We start from the raw sequence: 17,264 nt of genomic DNA, 5'->3' as shown, positions 1-17,264 counted from the left end.
AGGAAAAATAAGGCTGCAACCAAGAGCTCCTTCAACAGCACGGCAACTGTGGCCAGCTGCAGCAATAAGTTGGGCTTAGAGCAAAGCTCAAGGTGGCCCTCCTCAGGGATGGCTTCTCTAAACAGAAACCTGTCACACTTGGTTGTTTTTCACATGTTTACAATGTGGGATTTTCAGCTGTGTGCAAGCATGCAGTAGACTATAAAAATGACAGCTAGGCAAGGGGGCAAATGTCTATAATTCCAGCATTTGGAAGGCAGAAGGACCCTGAATTCAGACTAGCTTGGGCTGTAGGATAAGTTACAAGCCAGCTTGGTGATCCTATTTCAAACTCGGCAACAGATGGACCATCAATAGAGAAGCCTCTCCTGAAATCAGAATTAATGGAGAAGAACAAGGAAGTGTTTCACCACTTCGTGTTTCTCCCCTTCAGTCCCAAACCTTCCTTCTATATTTACAGTTAAAAATAGCTAGTTATGGGAAATAAGAGGTTTCCTTTAAAAAGAGAGTCTACTAGCTGGACGATGGTGGTGCACACCTTTAATCCCAGCACTTGGGAGGCAGAGGCAGGCGGATCTCTGTGAGTTCGAGACCAGCCTGGTCTACAGAGCTAGTTCCAGGACAGGTTTCAAAGCCACAGAGAAACCCTGTCTCGAAACCTCCCCCCCAAGAGAGAGAGAGAGAGAGAGAGAGACACTAAAGGTCTTTAAGTCCAAAGAAATGAGCCCTTGGAGCAGTGGTCTGGTAGATGTTGGGAATTTTCAGCCACCTCTGTGCAAGCCACACCAGGAGTCCTAGTAGGAAAGTGGTCCAGAAAGGAGCTGAGAGTCTTAGCTTCATTTGTTTGTTTGAGACATAGCCCTGGCTGGCCTGGAACTCACAGAGATCTGCCTGCCTCTGTTTCCTGAGTGCTGGGATTAAAGGTGTGTGTCACCATGGTTGACTGAGTCTTCATTTCTTATTTCTGCCTTGGATATAAAGGCCAGAGATAAAGGGATGTGTGGGATTTCTTTTAAGTGTCCTTCTTCAGGGATGTAGCAAAGTGGCAGAGTGCTTGCCTAGCATGTACAAGCCCCTCTAAAACTGACATATATATGTGTGTGTGCATGCATATTGTATGTACACACATCATATACATGTATACATGTGTATATACATGCATATGTGTATATACATATAAGTGTATGTATATATCTCAGTTGTGTATAATATATACATGCATATATACATATATATATATATATATATATATATATATATATATATATGAGCTTTTATAGAGGTAGCTTATATCCTGGTTAGTTTTTTGACACCTTGGCGCAGCTAGGGACATCTGGAAAGAGGAAACCTCTATTGCAAACATGTCTCCATCAGACTGGCCTGACCAAGCCTGTGGGTCATCTTCCTGATTGATGACTGATGTGGGGCCACCCTTGGGCTGGCAGTCCTGGGTGTCTAAGAAAGCAGACCGAGTAAGCCATGGAACAGAGCCAGTAAGCAACAGTCCTTCATGCCTCCACCTTCCTGCTCGAGTTCAAGCCCCAAGTTCCCTCATGAACTGACTATGACCTGAAAGTTGTAAGATGAAGTTAACTCCTTCCTCCCCAAGTTGCTTTTGGTCATGGAGTGTATCACAGCAACAGAAAGCAAACTAATACCAATCCCCTTGTATTTGTTGTTACTGCTTAGTGTCATACTCCGGAGGTAATGAACTGACATGTGATAGAATGGTATTATTAATGTTGGTAATCAATGCTTATTATTTGCTCTGCATATGTAATATACATGTATCAATTTATTTCATCAGCTCTATCAGGTGGAAGCCATTGTCATCTCACTTCATAAGTAAAGACATGGGTAAAGAATAAACTACTTGGGGCTGGAGAGATGGCTCAGAGGTTAAGAGCGTTGCCTGCTCTTCCAAAGGTCCTGAGTTCAATTCCCAGCAACCACATGGTGGCTCACAACCATCTGTAATGAGGTCCGGTGCCCTCTTCTGGCCTTCAGACATACACACAGAATATTGTATACATAATAAATAAATAAATATTTAAAAAAAAAAGAATAAACTACTTACTTACCTGGGGTCACTAGCCGGCTGTCAGCTGCGTTAGTAGCTGTGGGCTTCTGAACTATCCCTTTGTGTATATATTCTTCCTGCAGGTGTTTATGCTGGACACCCAGTGCTCACCAAAGACTCCAAACAACTTCGATCATGCTCAGTCCTGTCAGCTCATCATTGAACTGCCTCCTGATGAGAAGCCAAACGGGCATGCCAAGAAAAGGTAAGCCGCTGCAAACACAGAACGCTCTTAATATAAGAACGCTCACCCTTTCTTTCCCACTCCCTCTCCTTAATCCAGGCTCTAGCTAGGAACACTAGCAGCATTGTGGATCATCTAGCAAAGGTTTCCATGAAAATGGCAAGCCTTTTAACCACATTTTACACATGCAGTGTATACTGTTTAATCCATAGGGAACCACCGCAGGCTCGGTGACTGACAACGCCTATGTATGTTTTGGAGGCTCAAAGTCAGAGGTCAAGGTGTGGGCAGGACTTGTTTGTTAAGCTTGTAGATGGCAGTCTTCTGAGTCCACATGTGGTGATTCCTCTATGTTTTTCTGTACAGATTTCCTCTAACATAGAGTGTGTATACCAGACTAAGATCTCCCCAAATGACTTCACTTTTACTTAATTGCCTCCTCAAAGACCCTTCTTGTAAATATGATCTATTCTAACTGGGATTAGGAGTTTGGCATATGCATTTGGATAGGATACAACTCAATTCAAAAAATCATATGTATAATAATCTTATTTAAAGTGTTAATTGGATTTTTAAACAAAAGGCAGGGCAGTCGCTTCTGACAAGGAGTTCAAGGTTAGCCAGGCATCATAACAAGACTTTAAAATACATAACTACCATATTTCAGATTGGCACAGTTCAGGTAATTCAGACCATTTCAATAACTAATACATACAACTATGCTGTCAGGAGGCAAAAAGCTCCATGTCTTACCAGAAGAAATTTTAAATACTATCTTCTTTCCTGAAACATCCTTGTTCTTGGAGTTGGATGCAAAGGCAAAGCTACCTGGCTTTGCTTTGGGAAATTAATAGCAATAATTGTTTAACATTGGGTAAGGGTACAGCAGATAACATCCCACTTGCCATTTAACCCATGAGGACAAGAAAAGCCAAGTTACATATCCAAAAATATACAACCACCAAGTGTGAAAGCCAGAAGCAAACCCAGTTCTGGAGGAACACGAGACCTCCGCCCTTCACCACTCTGGGGAGCAAGTAGGTGCAAAGGACTTGGATTGGCATTCCTCCAAACTTGGGTTTTAATCCTAACTCCTCAGGTTACAGTTGGTAAATCATGTGGTGTGAACCTTTCATGAATGGGACTAATGCCTTTGAGAGAAACAGGAATGCTCCCTTGTTTCCGGCTACAGCTACCAGAAAATTCATACCAGAGTTTAGTCATACTGTTACTCTATTCTCAGACTTCTAACTGCCAGACACTGTAAAATCAACATCTTTGATTAGAAAACAGCACAATCTGTGAGACTTCACTGTAGCAACTTGAACAAAGGCAGTTGTTACCACTGCACAGCCTCTGGGTGATTTGAGTAACAGCTTGTTAATATAGCCATTTTAATACTACAACCATTTAGGTAAAATTCCCATGGAATATTTTAGCTAGTATTTGTTGTATACAAAAGAATACATGGGATATATATATATATATATATATATATATGTATTCAAATTATGAAACATGAAAAATATATGCATGACTCTGTCACAAAAAGAGAACTTTAACAGTATCCCATGGACTTTTCCCCAATTCCAGCTCCTGCTTCCCTCAACATCAGCTTTTAAGAGTAGGTCATAACTGTCTACTTTATATGTTAAAGACAATGAAAAAGATAAGATACTGCCCTTCTTTTTAGGATAGTACTGCAAAGTACAGATGATAGAGAACTGAGCGGGTCTGTAAAGGATTTACCTTCTTAGTTCGAGTCCTTAAGCTGTAGACTTAGACCAAATTGGTAGTGTTCTAATTTCCTTCCTGTTTCTGTCATAAAACACTGGTCAAAAATAGCTTGAAGGAGAAAGGGTTTCTTTGGCTCATACTTCCAGATCATGGTCCATCACTGAAGGAAGTCAGCACAGGACCTTGAATCACCAACCATAAATTGTTGGCTCTCTCAGACTCATGCTTAACTTTCTTTTACCCAAGACTACAGGCCTAGGACATGGTGCCGCTCACAGTGAGCTGAAGTCTCCCATAACAACTTAAGACAGTCAGTACAACCCCTAACATAGCCACAGACCAACCTGGAAAAGATAGAAACTTTTTTATTAGATGATTTTAGACTTTTATCAAGTTGACTACTAATAACAAGGACAAGTAGAACCTTCTGCAGAGGAACAGATATTCAGGTTTGCTAATACTGAGTGACTTTAATCAAAAAGCTATCTACATAGGAGCCAGGGAGAGGGGGAGTTCTTTAATGTACGAAGTTGCTGCCCGAGATGATGAAAAGGTTTTAGAGTGACACAGTGACGTTTATACCAGCACAGTAACAGCACTCAGCACCGCTGAATTGTATAGTTAAAATACAGTGTGTTGTACGTGTGTGCAATGTGCACACTGCAAAGATCATCTCAGCCGTCCGACAGGGTTACTGATTTAGGGTGGCAACCCCTTACTGTGTATTTCATCCTGAATGAGAGTCATGGTTTTTCCTCAGTGACAAGCACATGAAATGAAAGCCTGTATTTAGATTAACGGATGATTTTTTTTTGTTCTTCTAGCTGAAACAATCATTTTTGTTAAGTATAAAAGTAATTTTAAAATTCTGTTTCATAGTGGGGCAGACTAAAACAATAAAATACCAACAAGGTGGCTGGTCCTAAGGGTGGCTCAGTAGTTCCTGTGTAGAGTACCAGCATGTAGGAGTTGGAAGCAGGAGATCAGAAGTTAAGGCCATCCATCCTCATCTACATAGCAAGTTTGAGGTCAGCCTGGGCTACATCAGATCCTGTCTTTAAAGAAGTCTGGACCTTGTATCAGTTACAGGAATTAGTTGGCAGCATGATACTATAGGCAATAAAACAATAGAAGCTATTTTCATAAAATTCTAGGAGCAATGGAAGGAACATGAGACCACAAACCACACTGGTCAATTAAAGTGGTGATAGCCTGAAATAGAAATTATTTTCCAGGTACAAAAAGCAGCCAAACCAAGCATTTGAGCATTTACATATAAACTACCTTATCTGAATTGTTTGTTGATTAGAGAAGTGTGGAACTGTCATTCACTACCTGCCCACTGCTCAGCCAGATGCCCTGAGTGATGTCTAGGGAGGATGAGCGCTCTCTCATCTCTCAGTCTACAGAGCTGACCGGAAAGTTGACTCAGGGAAACCAAATGACCATGCAAGCTTTTTGCCAAGGTCCCCCTGGCCAAACTGGCAGACAGAGAATTGACATGAGTGGATGCTGTTTGCCCAGGCTTGCTGTGGAAGTTTATGAGCTACATTATCAATTTATTTTTTTCATTTTATGTAGAAAGAGTGGTGGGCCACTTCCCACTGCCCAGCTAGCTTTACCTGAAATAATTACATGGAAACTGTATTCTTTTAAACACTGCTTGGCCCATTAGCTCTAGCCTCTTACTGGCTAACTCTCACATCTTGATTAACCCAGACCCTCCTACATCAATTTTATAATGGTAGCACCATAATAGCAGTAGCATAGAAATTTCCAGTGCCTAAAGCATTAGCATTTGACCCTTGAAAATTCTTGGTAGCAAAAACAAGCCGGTAAGACTTCCATATGTATGTGTGTAAGAAAATAGGGTAGGAGGTTAGAAGGGTTAGGGGTGTCCTGATTTATAATAGTATGTATTTTTTATGAAGGTGTTGTGTTTATTTCCTGTGACTTGATAATTCAGTACCTTAATTTACCATCAACAGCTCCTGGATTTTAAAAAAGTGCCAGCAATTCTATCAGCTATGATTAAAAGGGAAGTTTACCCCTTTTAAAGAGAGATATTAAAGGGCAGGCAAGATGGCTTAGTGAGTAAAGGTGATTGTAACTGGGTAAGATGACTTAAGCTAGATCCCCTGCACACACATGGTGGAGGAAGTAGAGGACACTGCATCCTACAAATAGTCCTCTGGCCTCCACATATCCCGCATGCATGCACACACATAATTAAAAATAATTTTGGAACACAATGGGCTTAGTTGGGTGTCACATGTTCTGAAGTGGGTCGTGCCTACCTTGCTGTGAAAGAAGGGAGAAGGCAGAAAGCCACTAACCATTCCCTGTCTTTGCATTTGAAGTGTATCTTTCAGGGAGATAGTGGTGAGCTTGCTTTCTCACCAAGTACTGCTCCAGAACCTGTATGACGTTCTGCTGGAAGAGTTTGTCAAAGGTCCCTCTCCAGGAGAGGAGAAGACGTCGGTCCAAGTGCCAGACACCAAGCTGGCTGGCTTCCTCAGATACATCTCCATGCAGAACCTGGCTGTGATATTTGACCTGCTCCTGGACTCCTACAGGACTGCCCGGGAATTTGACACAAGCCCCGGCCTGAAGTGCCTGCTGAAGAAAGTGTCAGGCATCGGAGGCGCCGCCAATCTGTACCGACAGTCGGCCATGAGCTTTAACATTTACTTTCATGCCCTGGTCTGTGCCGTTCTCACCAACCAAGAAACCATCACTGCGGAGCAAGTGAAGAAGGTCCTCTTTGACGAGGAGGAGAGGAGCTCTGATTCCTCGCAGCAGTGCTCGTCAGAGGATGAAGACATCTTTGAGGAGACCGCACAGGTGAGCCCTCCGCGAGGCAAGGAGAAAAGGCAATGGAGGGCTCGCCTGCCTTCGCTCAGTGTGCAGCCAGTGAGCAACGCAGACTGGGTGTGGTTGGTCAAGAGGCTGCACAAGCTGTGCATGGAGCTCTGTAACCACTACATCCAGATGCATCTGGACCTGGAGAGCAGCTTGGAGGAGCCACCCACCTTCAAGAGTGACCCGTTCTTCATCCTCCCCTCCTTCCAGTCTGAGTCGTCCACACCGTCCACGGGAGGCTTCTCCGGGAAAAACACGCCCTCGGAAGATGATCGCAGAGAACACCTAAGTGAGCCTCTGAGCCTGAGAGTGGGCAGCGGGGACGTGCTGCTGCTACCACCCCCCAGCCCCAAGATAGAGAGGAAGGATCCTGGCCGCAAGAAAGAGTGGTGGGAGAGCGCGGGGAACAAGATTTGCACCATGGCTGCTGACAAGACCATCTCAAAGCTGATGACAGAGTACAAGAAGAGGAGGCAGCCGCACAACCTGCCTGCCTTCCCCAAGGAAGTCAAGGTGGATAAGAAGGGCGAGCCCCTGGGGCCCCGGGGTCCCGATTCCCCACTGCTTCAGCGGCCACAGCATCTCATGGACCAAGGGCAGATGCGCCATTCCTTCAGCGCAGGCCCAGAGCTGCTGCGGCAGGAGAAGAGACCCCGCTCGGGCTCCACCGGGAGCTCCCTGAGTGTCTCAGTGCGAGATGCAGAGGCACAGATCCAGGTGCGGTCCAGCTAGCAGTTTTCTGCAGATGCCAGAGGTGTCCCCCTTGCAGAACCTGCATCCCCAGAGATGTGAAACCAGCAAGGGAAATGAAGGAGGGAGTTTAGGTGGTTGAGTGCTTACCTAGCATGCAGGAAGCCCTGGGTTATATCCCTCCACCTCCCGTTCACCGCCCTGAACTAGGTATGGTCAGTCCTGCAATCCCCCAACAGAGGAAGTGAAGACAGAGATATAAGTTCAAAGTCATTCTTGGCTATATTTGAGTTACGTGTTGTGGGCAGCTCAGGCTACATTAGACAGATAGAGATCTGGTACACAGCAGGTGATATAAATCATACCTCCAAGTCAGAATGACTGTACCTAGGCTGTGCCATCTGCCTGAGAAACAAATTTTCTCCTCAGGTCATTTCAAAAACCATTTTTTTTTTATGTTGTGACACACAATTTAGAAGTAGGAAGCCACCTGTATAAATAAGATGCTAAAGCTGATTTTACAAATAGGCTTTAGCTGGCATTGAGCTCTCCTGTCATTTGAATATGGCTCTGGGTCTGTTCTGTAGTTCAGAAACAGTGTATAAAGAAAAGAGCCAGACTGGATGCTGCTGTGTTAAAATGGATTATTTTAACCAGCCTGAGCATATATATAGCATGTCAAAAGGAGTTTGAGGGGGAAACAGCATTCATTGATAGTGATCTAGTATAAGAAAATATGGAAACAAAGAACTAGGGCGAATCTAGATGAAGTCCTTTACTGTAGAGTCTTGCTAGAGGTGCATCAGAGGAACTCTGCATGTACATAATTTGAAATACACCCTACAGGAATCATGCCTCCTCCTTTGAAACATGTACAACAGAGAAGTAAACTTGATAAGACCGAGTCTGCCTAAGTTTGCTAGACTAGTTTCTCCAGTACTAGGGATTGAACCTAAGGCCCGATGCATGCAGGGCAAGCCCTCTTTGCTGAGGGACATCCCTGGTTTGGGCTATGTTGTTTTTAAAGTATCCAGTAACCATGAGATAGCTGTTTATTCTTTTGCTGGTAAGTTTCTTGGTGAATCCTGTGTCTTAATTGTTTTTAAATGTGTTGGGGTTTTAAGGATTTTAAATCCTCTCCTAAATTAAGGTAGAAGGATCCCAAGTGATCCAGGTCTTAGCAGACAGCTAATTGAACCCCATGCTGATATTTCCTCCTGCGTTTTTAGTCTTAACAGTTTGTGAAAGCTAAACCTAAGCCATCCCTCATGTCAGAGGAGTCTCTTCCCATCCTTCAGTATGTGAAATGAAAACCAGTTTATTATAGGCACATTAAATTATTATTATATAGGACTCAATCCTGAGAAAACCATGTGCAGATTCCCAGAGCTTAACAGTGTGCCGTTGTGCTCTGTCTCCTTCTGCTCCTGATTTGGGGCGGTCCTTGGGCTTCCCACAGGTCAGGGAACCCTGATTGCTCTTCGAGCAGATGAGGGAGGGGGACTTGATCGGGGGAGGGGGAGGGAAATGGGAAGCGGTTGCGGGGAGGAGGCAGAAATCCTTAATAAATAAGTAAATTAAAAAAAAAAAAAACAGTGCGCCGCTGTGCAAAACCATGAGGCAGCCAGTAACTCTCTTGCATCCTCTCTCATAGGCATGGACCAACATGGTGCTAACCGTTCTCAATCAGATTCAAATCCTTCCAGACCAGACCTTCACGGCCCTCCAGCCAGCGGTGTTCCCATGTATCAGCCAGCTGACCTGTCATGTGACTGACATCAGAGTTCGGCAGGCTGTGAGGGAATGGCTTGGAAGAGTGGGCCGCGTCTATGACATCATCGTTTAGAGGGCTCAAATCCCTGTGGTCAGAGTCTGTCTGTCCATCCAGCTGATTGCGTTTTCCCTACCACCAGCCCATTCAAGCTAGGTCTCTGAGAAACTAGTTCTCTGAAACCTAGTAACACAAAGCTTTTTCCAAGCTCTCTGAAAATTAGCCAGCCTTGGGCTAGTCTGGATGCCAAAGTGGTATCCAAGGGACACGGTGATCTCTGGCCTCGCACACTGTTACAGGAGAGTCTGCATTCACTTCTAAATCTAAACTTAATTTCCAAGTGCATTTGCTTGTTGTAGTCTACCCAAATGGGTCGTTTTTAAGAGCTCTCCTGTAGAAGCCCGAGGCTGATCCATTTAATCCATCATTTTCAAAAATCAATGTAAGTCCTAAGAAAACATTTGCCGGTGAGTCAATCTGATATATATATATTCATATAGCTAGCACGAGACATAATTAATCAGAAGAATTTTTACATTCTGATGATTATAATTCAGTTGGGAAGAAAACTGCAAAAGTGTATTTTTTCCAGTGCTCTAATCGAGAAAAAAAAAAAAGACTTCTAAAATATATTCAGGACCATTTCAACATTATTCTTAAGTTGTTAAGATTTTCAGGTTAATAGTCATAACTTCCCCAGGTAAGGTACTGTTGTGCCTTTATTTCTCTGTTTCTAAAGGAAGGAAAGTCTTTCCTAGCATGATTTTGAAGTCTGTGGCTCAGCAGTGATGTGCACTGTCGCGAGACTTTGATACTGACGACCCTGTGTCCCATGAGTCTTTGCTTCTGCTCCCAAGGCAGACAAAGAAAAATGGTGCCTTAGTCTTTTGTTGCACAGACATTTCTATGCCCCACAATTATCTGACTGTAAGGTATGACACTCAGATTTATTAAGATGCAATTCACTTTATATCAGTATCCTTTGGAGGAAACGAACTCGGAGTCCTCCATCTGGTGGGCATACTTCTCAGGGGAGGGGCAAGAAGTGTGGGATGGGGATACAGCTGGAAGGGGTGGGCTAGGGACCGTGACAGGATCTTTGTAAACCTTCCACTGCAGCACAGTTGGGAGATGATGGTGTCAGTTACACAAACTCTAGACTGAACGGGAAGGGACACAATGAATTTAGAAAACTATTTTTTTTCTATATAAAACACTTCTCTCTAGCAAATTTACTCTCTTTTAACTCATGTTATTCAGACCAATATTTTAAGTGAATATTTCTTTTTCTAAGTATTATTAGAAAATTTATTTGAAACATAGTACCATATCTGTGGCAGGTTAGGAATTAAGAGTGAGGTTCAATCCCTTATACTTAGGAACCACTGAGCTTCCCCTCAGCCCTTACCACATATTTTATACATTTCTTACATTATAGTAATGACTATAAAGCTTTTCAGGAAAGCCCACTCACACTCTATGGTGTAGGATTGGTTACCGAGGCATATGTGGCATTTCCCCAGTGCCTGAAACTGTATTCATATGTCATCCTCTAAAAATGAGACTTCACTCTTCGGTATTGAAGGACCTCACAGGGCTTGAACTTTATCCAGCAGTAATATCCATCCGTGTTGCCCTCCATGAGAACTCAATAGCTATCTACAAGGTCAAAGAAAGGTGGACTGGCTTGTTTGGGGGGTCAAAAAGAAATCCCCATTCTCCATGCCATCCACACAGACCACAGAATCTAGAGGACATTTTCCTAGTCCCACAAAACAATCTCTGCCTTCAGAGACAATGATTCAACTTGGGTAATAATTCAAGTTTAAAAACTGACCTGAAGAGATGTTTTGCTTTCTCTCTTTTCTAGTGCTGGGAATCAAACCAGGGTCCCATGCAAGTTACACAAATATTCTCCACCACTGAGCTGTATACCCATCTCTCAACTCTTTATTTGTTTGAATAAACAATGAATTATTTTATCTACAACTTTAGATTTTATATACCTTGTAAATGTAGTTAAGAGTTAAAGATTTTGCTTCATTTTGTCTTTCTCAACAAAAGCAGTATACTCTAGCTGTTTAATTTTGTAGATTCTTTGGGGGATCTGTTCTTGCTTGGCCTATAAGTACCTCGCTTTACTAGAAAGAGCACCTCAGTTAACCAGATTACAGAATTACAACATGTCACAAAATGTGACCTTTCTTGAAGTATAAAAGGCAGTTTCCTTGTACATATGTCCCAGAAGTAAGACTCTGGTCTACCACAGACTAGTTACAAAAGCATGCAAGACTAGTTTTTGTGGACATGTTCTCTAACAGCCTGAATAGGGCCTGAAAATAAAAGGTTGAGATAGCCCTAATGTCATACCCAAGATGTCCTTACCTGCAATGTGGGAAATATTGGCATATCCTCCCACCATCCTCTGAGAGTTCATTCAAAGTCCCACGTGTTCTTAGACCACCTCCAAAGCTCTCTGTACTCCAGAAATGGCCTCTGGGTCTTCAGAGTCCAGCCAGAGGGAGCTACTTACAGTTCCAAATGGAATATGACTCAGTGCAAAATCATGATCAATGAGTAGTTTTTCAGTTTCATTGCCCTGCAGGCGAGAGGTAATTAGGATGGACAGCGGCCCCTTCCCTCACTACTGTAAGTCCCTCTCCATGTCTAGTCTCTGTCTTTGCCCCTCTCTTCTTCCACCCTTTCAGTCTCTGGATGGAACCAGTGTTTTTTCCTTAGTCACTCAGGCTGAAGATCAAGGTCAAGGTGGACTTTTGAGCTTAAAAGAGTCATCGTCACTGTATGTCCTGAGGTGAGCAGAACGTTGCTCCTAGTTGCTTGTATTTACTGTCAAAGTTCTATTGCTTAGACATTCTTCCCCTCCTTTTCTTAGAAAACTGTGCACCATGAAACAAGCAACCCAGAACCACATAAACCAGGTGGCAGGGTGCCTGTGCATCATGTGTCATCCTGGCATGGTGGCACACCCACAATTCCAGCCCTCCGGAGGTGGAAGCAGTAAGATAGAAATTCAAAGGCATCCTCGGGTCCATAGGGAATCTGAAGCCAGCCTGGGCTACGTGAGAGCCTAGAGCAAGGTATCAGATTTAATAACGGAAGGCTCATCAACTAATCACAGAGCCTCACTTAGCTCCCGAAGCTCTCAGTCAGCTTTTAAAGATGTTTAGGCTGCCTCTTTACACACTCGGTTCTCTTCTTCCCTTCATGGTAGACCCAGCTTTCTCCATGAATGCAAAATTTTACCGTTTTAGGTAATTTAGTCACTAACCGTCACTTGACTCAGGAAGATGCTAACAGACATTTCAGTTCAGATTGAAATTTTTAAATCAAGCCAGACTTACATCTCCAATTCTAGCACTGGAGAAGCTAAGAGAACAAGAGAACTGTACTGAGTTTAAGGCCAACTTGAGTGAGTTCTAGGACAGCCAGAGCTACAGTGTAAGACCCTGGCTCAAACCACAAATGTTAATTTCCAAAGTCCTCTTAACTTAGATTTCCTGGTGTGACGATCAACACAAGCATCTTGTTTAAAAAAAATAATTCCACAGTCATTGGAGCGGCTTTGTCCAGTAGCCTTAATTACAGGAAGGTAATACAGACCCATCATCTCCCCAAATAGAGAAGAGCGCTACTTAGGTAGGAACAATTCCTTTTTTAATTAGAAACCTATGACTGGAAACATGGCTCAGGGGTTAAGAGTACTTGCTGCTCTTGCAAAAGATTCGGGTCTGGTTCTCAGCCCTCACGTGGTGACTCATAACTATCTCAAAATCCAGTTTCAGGGAATATGATGCCTTCTTCTGGCCGCTGGGGGCACCAGGCACACACGTGGTATGCATATACATAAATGCAGACAAATACTCATAAATAGTTGCTGAAAAATGTAACGATCTCTTATCAGTGCCACCAAACTAAACAGAATGAAGGTCTTTGTTGAAAGAGGTAACACACTGGGTCACTTTAAAAAAACTGGGTCTTTCCCTAGTTAAGTTCACAGATCCAGAGTGGTCCATAATTTACACAAGTTAACAAATAAAAGTTGAAGGTGTTTGCAGAGAAGTATCCCTGAACACAAAGCCCACACGTTCTCGTGCTGAGCGGTCAGCACTGAGTAAGCTCCGCAGCATGAGAGAACAGGAAAACTGCAAGGCCTTCATCAGAGGCTTAAAATGAAATCATTTGCTTCATAGCTCTATCTGGAGTATTATGTGGACTTTAAAAGTAAGACTTAAAAGTAATGTCTTAATGATGAGAACATAAAGGATATCAAAATCCAAACCTTAACCCTAAAGAAAACATTGAGTGTTACATTAAAGACTCAGTAATGTTAGTGAGAAGCAGTGGGCTCAGTACTGCCATGCCTGTCTGACTGTAAATGAAAGAAACACGGCAGCCTGCATGGACATGTGTAATTCACAACCCTTTTTATATATCATTCAATCAACAAAGTGCCCTGTAGCCAATGGAGCCCCCTCTGCCAGCTTCTCTGGCCAGTGCGCAGCCTACAGGTCACTATCAAAGCTTGGAGACACACAGACTAATCCTCTAAAACTGTACACATCTGCTGAAGAGGAAACCACAATTTTGTACAAGATGGGCTGAAGTTCCAGGTAGGACAGCATCTTTGGGACCATGTGCCACACCCCAACATTTCTGCTTACTTCCATAGGTGAGGAAAGAGCCAGAGACTCTGGTGTCCTGCAATAACCTGAGGACACAAACGTGTTTGGGAACCACTGAGCAGGAACCCAGCAAGACTTAGCGTGGCCTTAGAATAGTAAAGAAGCATTTTTGAGCATTTTTTTTTAACTGAAAATATGAGCTTGATATTGGGAAAGATTTATAAAACTGGTAAAGAGCTTGATTTATAATTATGCTCTCTTGGAAAATATGACCCCACAAGTCATAGCAGAGGAATCTAGAAAGAGGTTGTTTTTTAAGAAATCCCCTTGCTCTGGGTTATCTTATAGTATTTGTAATTGACATAAAGTTACCTAAAAATTTCATTGACATGTTGGAATAGAAACATCATTTAGATGTTCAAAATATAAACACATTACTTTAGGAAAAACAGAAAAAAAGGGGGGGGAATCATACACACCCAGGGTTATTCAGGAGAAACTAAGTTGAGAACAGTGATTAGTTTCCGTATAAACAGAATACCATTTATTAATTAAAAAACACTATGACATCAGTAGCACCTTACAAAACCTTTCACTGAATCATTGTATCACCATGCAGAGAGGTTCTAGGGAGAAGGGATTGGCTGACCCCAACAGTCAAGGTCCCATCCAGCCGAGTTGCTTCAACCTTAAGAACTGTTTCCCTCTGTGAGTTCCTGTCCTGGTGACTGAGCCAATGGTGTCTAGTTTCTTTTGCCTGAAGAACAGTGGTTCTCAAACTCTTCACATGCATGCAAATTCACCTACGGGTTTGTTAAGCCGCAGATGTCCTGCTTCCGATTCTCTCCATTTGGCAATCTGCGTTTCTAGCAAGCTCCCAGATGACGCTGCAGCTCTGGGAGCCATAGGCTAGAAATCATTGACTTTCAGATCCACCTGCCTTATCGAGCACTAAACTGAACTGACCCGTGGGCTGACCGGTTGGGATTAGATTACTTACAACATTCCAGTCCCTGCTCCCAGTTTTATTAGACCAACAATTGATTCTTACACACTAGAAGACAATGAATGTATGCGTTGTACGGAACAGTGAGATAAGTCCAAGCTTCCCGTCTTTGTATTTAGAAACATTAATTCTATGAATGATTGTTTGTATCCTGTTGACCCTTTGACTTGTACTGAAGGTAATCAAATTTATGTGGTACTTGCATTCCTTCCTATATCATTTTAATGAGATGTTTCCACGTATGGCTTCATTATGGCCTGGCTCCTGGCTTACAGAAGTTTTAGTTTTTAAGGAGTTTGCTTGCTTTCAGTTACTTTACATCTTGGATGGGTCATTAACTTATCAGCATTTCAACACGTTAAGACACTTCTGGTGGTACCCTTGTCTTTCCCTTAACTGTGTGGTGGAGGTTAGGATTTTAGTTCCATGTTTATCTGTAAAGAGTCTACGAAATGGCTTGGTGGAAATTTTCAAAGTGAAACAGTTCCTTTTGAGCAATAGATATGCCGGTCTTGATGTTTCCGTAAATATTGTGTTTCTAAAGAGATCGGCACAAGGTAAACTAATTCTTATTCAACATGATGGGACAGAGAGGAAAGTCAGCCTGTGTGCTTTGTTAACCCAGATACTGAGGGCCCTTAGTTTAAATTTTAACTCTCTTGCCCAGTTAATTAGCCTTAGAGTTCATTTTTGATTAAATCATAAGGACCATACAATAGGAAGAGAAAGAACTGATGATCTGTGTTTTTATTAAATTAAACATCCAAGTAAATTAAAAATCTATTAATGTAATTCCAGCTACTCAAGCTTGCCTGGACAACATAGTGAGATTCTATCTCAAAAATAATAAGTAAATAAACATGAATTTTTAAAAGAAGCATAGAAGGATTCAAGAGAAAAGTAATTAAGTATTCTAAATATTGCCCATTTATAAGCTATTAATTCCATATAATTTTCATTGACCCAATAAAGTTTATATTTATGTCATTTAGACTATTGTTTGAATAGAAGGCAATCATTCTAGATATTTAAAATGAGTCAAAGCATATCATCACAATGTTAATGGTGTCAAGAATTCATCTTTGACTTTGTGGTTGTACATAACTGAGTTCTTTTATTATTTCCTTTTCTTCCCATAACAATTTAAAATTATGCACATTAGTTCCTTTAATTCTGATTTCAATTACATTTTAAAACTCAGCCTCTACAAAGACTTATTTCTAAACTGTTTCATCAACTGTTGCCAAAACAGAAGAGGGAGAACCTGAAAGCCAAGCTAGGTTTTCTCTTAGACCTAGGGAGGCTTAAGCCCATGACACCACCAGCTAGCAGTGACTATCCTCAGCACCTCAGGTCTGTGTTCACCCTCTGCCACCATTTCCCGGGCAGCTCTTTCCTCTGGTCCAGTATGGTAACAATCAGTTTCCCGCTAGGTAGCTACTTTTAGTCAAAGATGAATGATCTGGGTATTTGGGCTTCTCTTCCAGTGAGACCTTGTGGTTAGAATATCATGTGGTCTGATAGGGTAGGAGAGGGTACCTAGAGGGAAAGGTTACTTTCTTGTTTTGTTTTTTTGTTGTTGCTTTATTTTGTGTGTGAGTATGTGTTGGAATAAGATGGAGAGCTAAAACTCAAATATTTATTCCTCTAACCAAATGCCAAATGACTTCTATTCCGCAGTGATTTTTCTAAGAGGAATAAACAAACAAATTATGTTTTAGATAGTTCCCCTATTCCTAGCCCCACGTGAGATACAACCACTAGGTAGCAGCATTCCTTTTATCCATTTTTGTATTATACCAAAGAATGAGCTTATTTTCATTAAAAATTATGAATAAATGAAGCTAAGTATAGCCATAGTGATTGAGTAGACTTACCATTTTACCTATTAAGAGGGAAAATTCATCCTTGCAGCCAGTTCACCAGGAGCCTTGAATTATTTTGTTTACTCCAAAGGCCTTGTCAAGGAAGTATCATTTTTTTTTGTTTTGACTTATTACTTAGCCACATTTACCTTTACAAAGTCCTGAAAACCACTCTCCTTCAAGTGTTGCTATAACTGTCCGTTTGATATAATCTGTTAGTTCGCTGTTTTTTTCAGGTCTCTGTAAGCAAGCTTGCAAGTGTATTTTGTGTATATTTTATCTGAAGTGAAAAGCGAATTCTAAAGAGAAAATATTTTAAAAGATACTGTATTTATGTCGCTTGTGTTGTAGAATAAAGATTCAAATGCATCAAAAGTCTGATATGGGAAGCAATTTTCTTCACGTGATATGATTTTTTTTTTAATA

At 42.0% G+C, this 17,264-nt stretch overlaps 1 protein-coding gene across 3 annotated transcripts in view; it reads left to right on the top strand.

Annotated features, from left to right (window-relative positions):
- Positions 1–17,217, top strand: part of Arfgef3 (ARFGEF family member 3) — a 156,077-nt gene extending 138,860 nt beyond the window's left edge. For all 3 annotated transcript variants that reach the window (XM_041653286.1, XM_041653285.1, XM_041653287.1), the window contains exons 32-34: positions 2,164–2,285; positions 6,362–7,580; positions 9,208–17,217. In XM_041653286.1, coding sequence (XP_041509220.1) covers positions 2,164–2,285; positions 6,362–7,580; positions 9,208–9,399 — 1,533 coding nt within the window. In that variant the 3' untranslated portion in view covers positions 9,400–17,217. The remainder of the gene's footprint in view (positions 1–2,163; positions 2,286–6,361; positions 7,581–9,207) is intronic.
- Positions 17,218–17,264: the final 47 nt, after the last annotated feature.

Source organism: Microtus oregoni, unplaced genomic scaffold, assembly GCF_018167655.1.
Source record: "Microtus oregoni isolate MIOR12 unplaced genomic scaffold, Mior012 000006F_ref0000085, whole genome shotgun sequence".
NCBI classification, from domain to species: Eukaryota; Metazoa; Chordata; class Mammalia; order Rodentia; family Cricetidae; genus Microtus; species Microtus oregoni.
The sequence above is the reverse complement of the archived record's forward strand: the minus strand, read 5'-3'. Positions and strand labels throughout refer to the sequence as shown.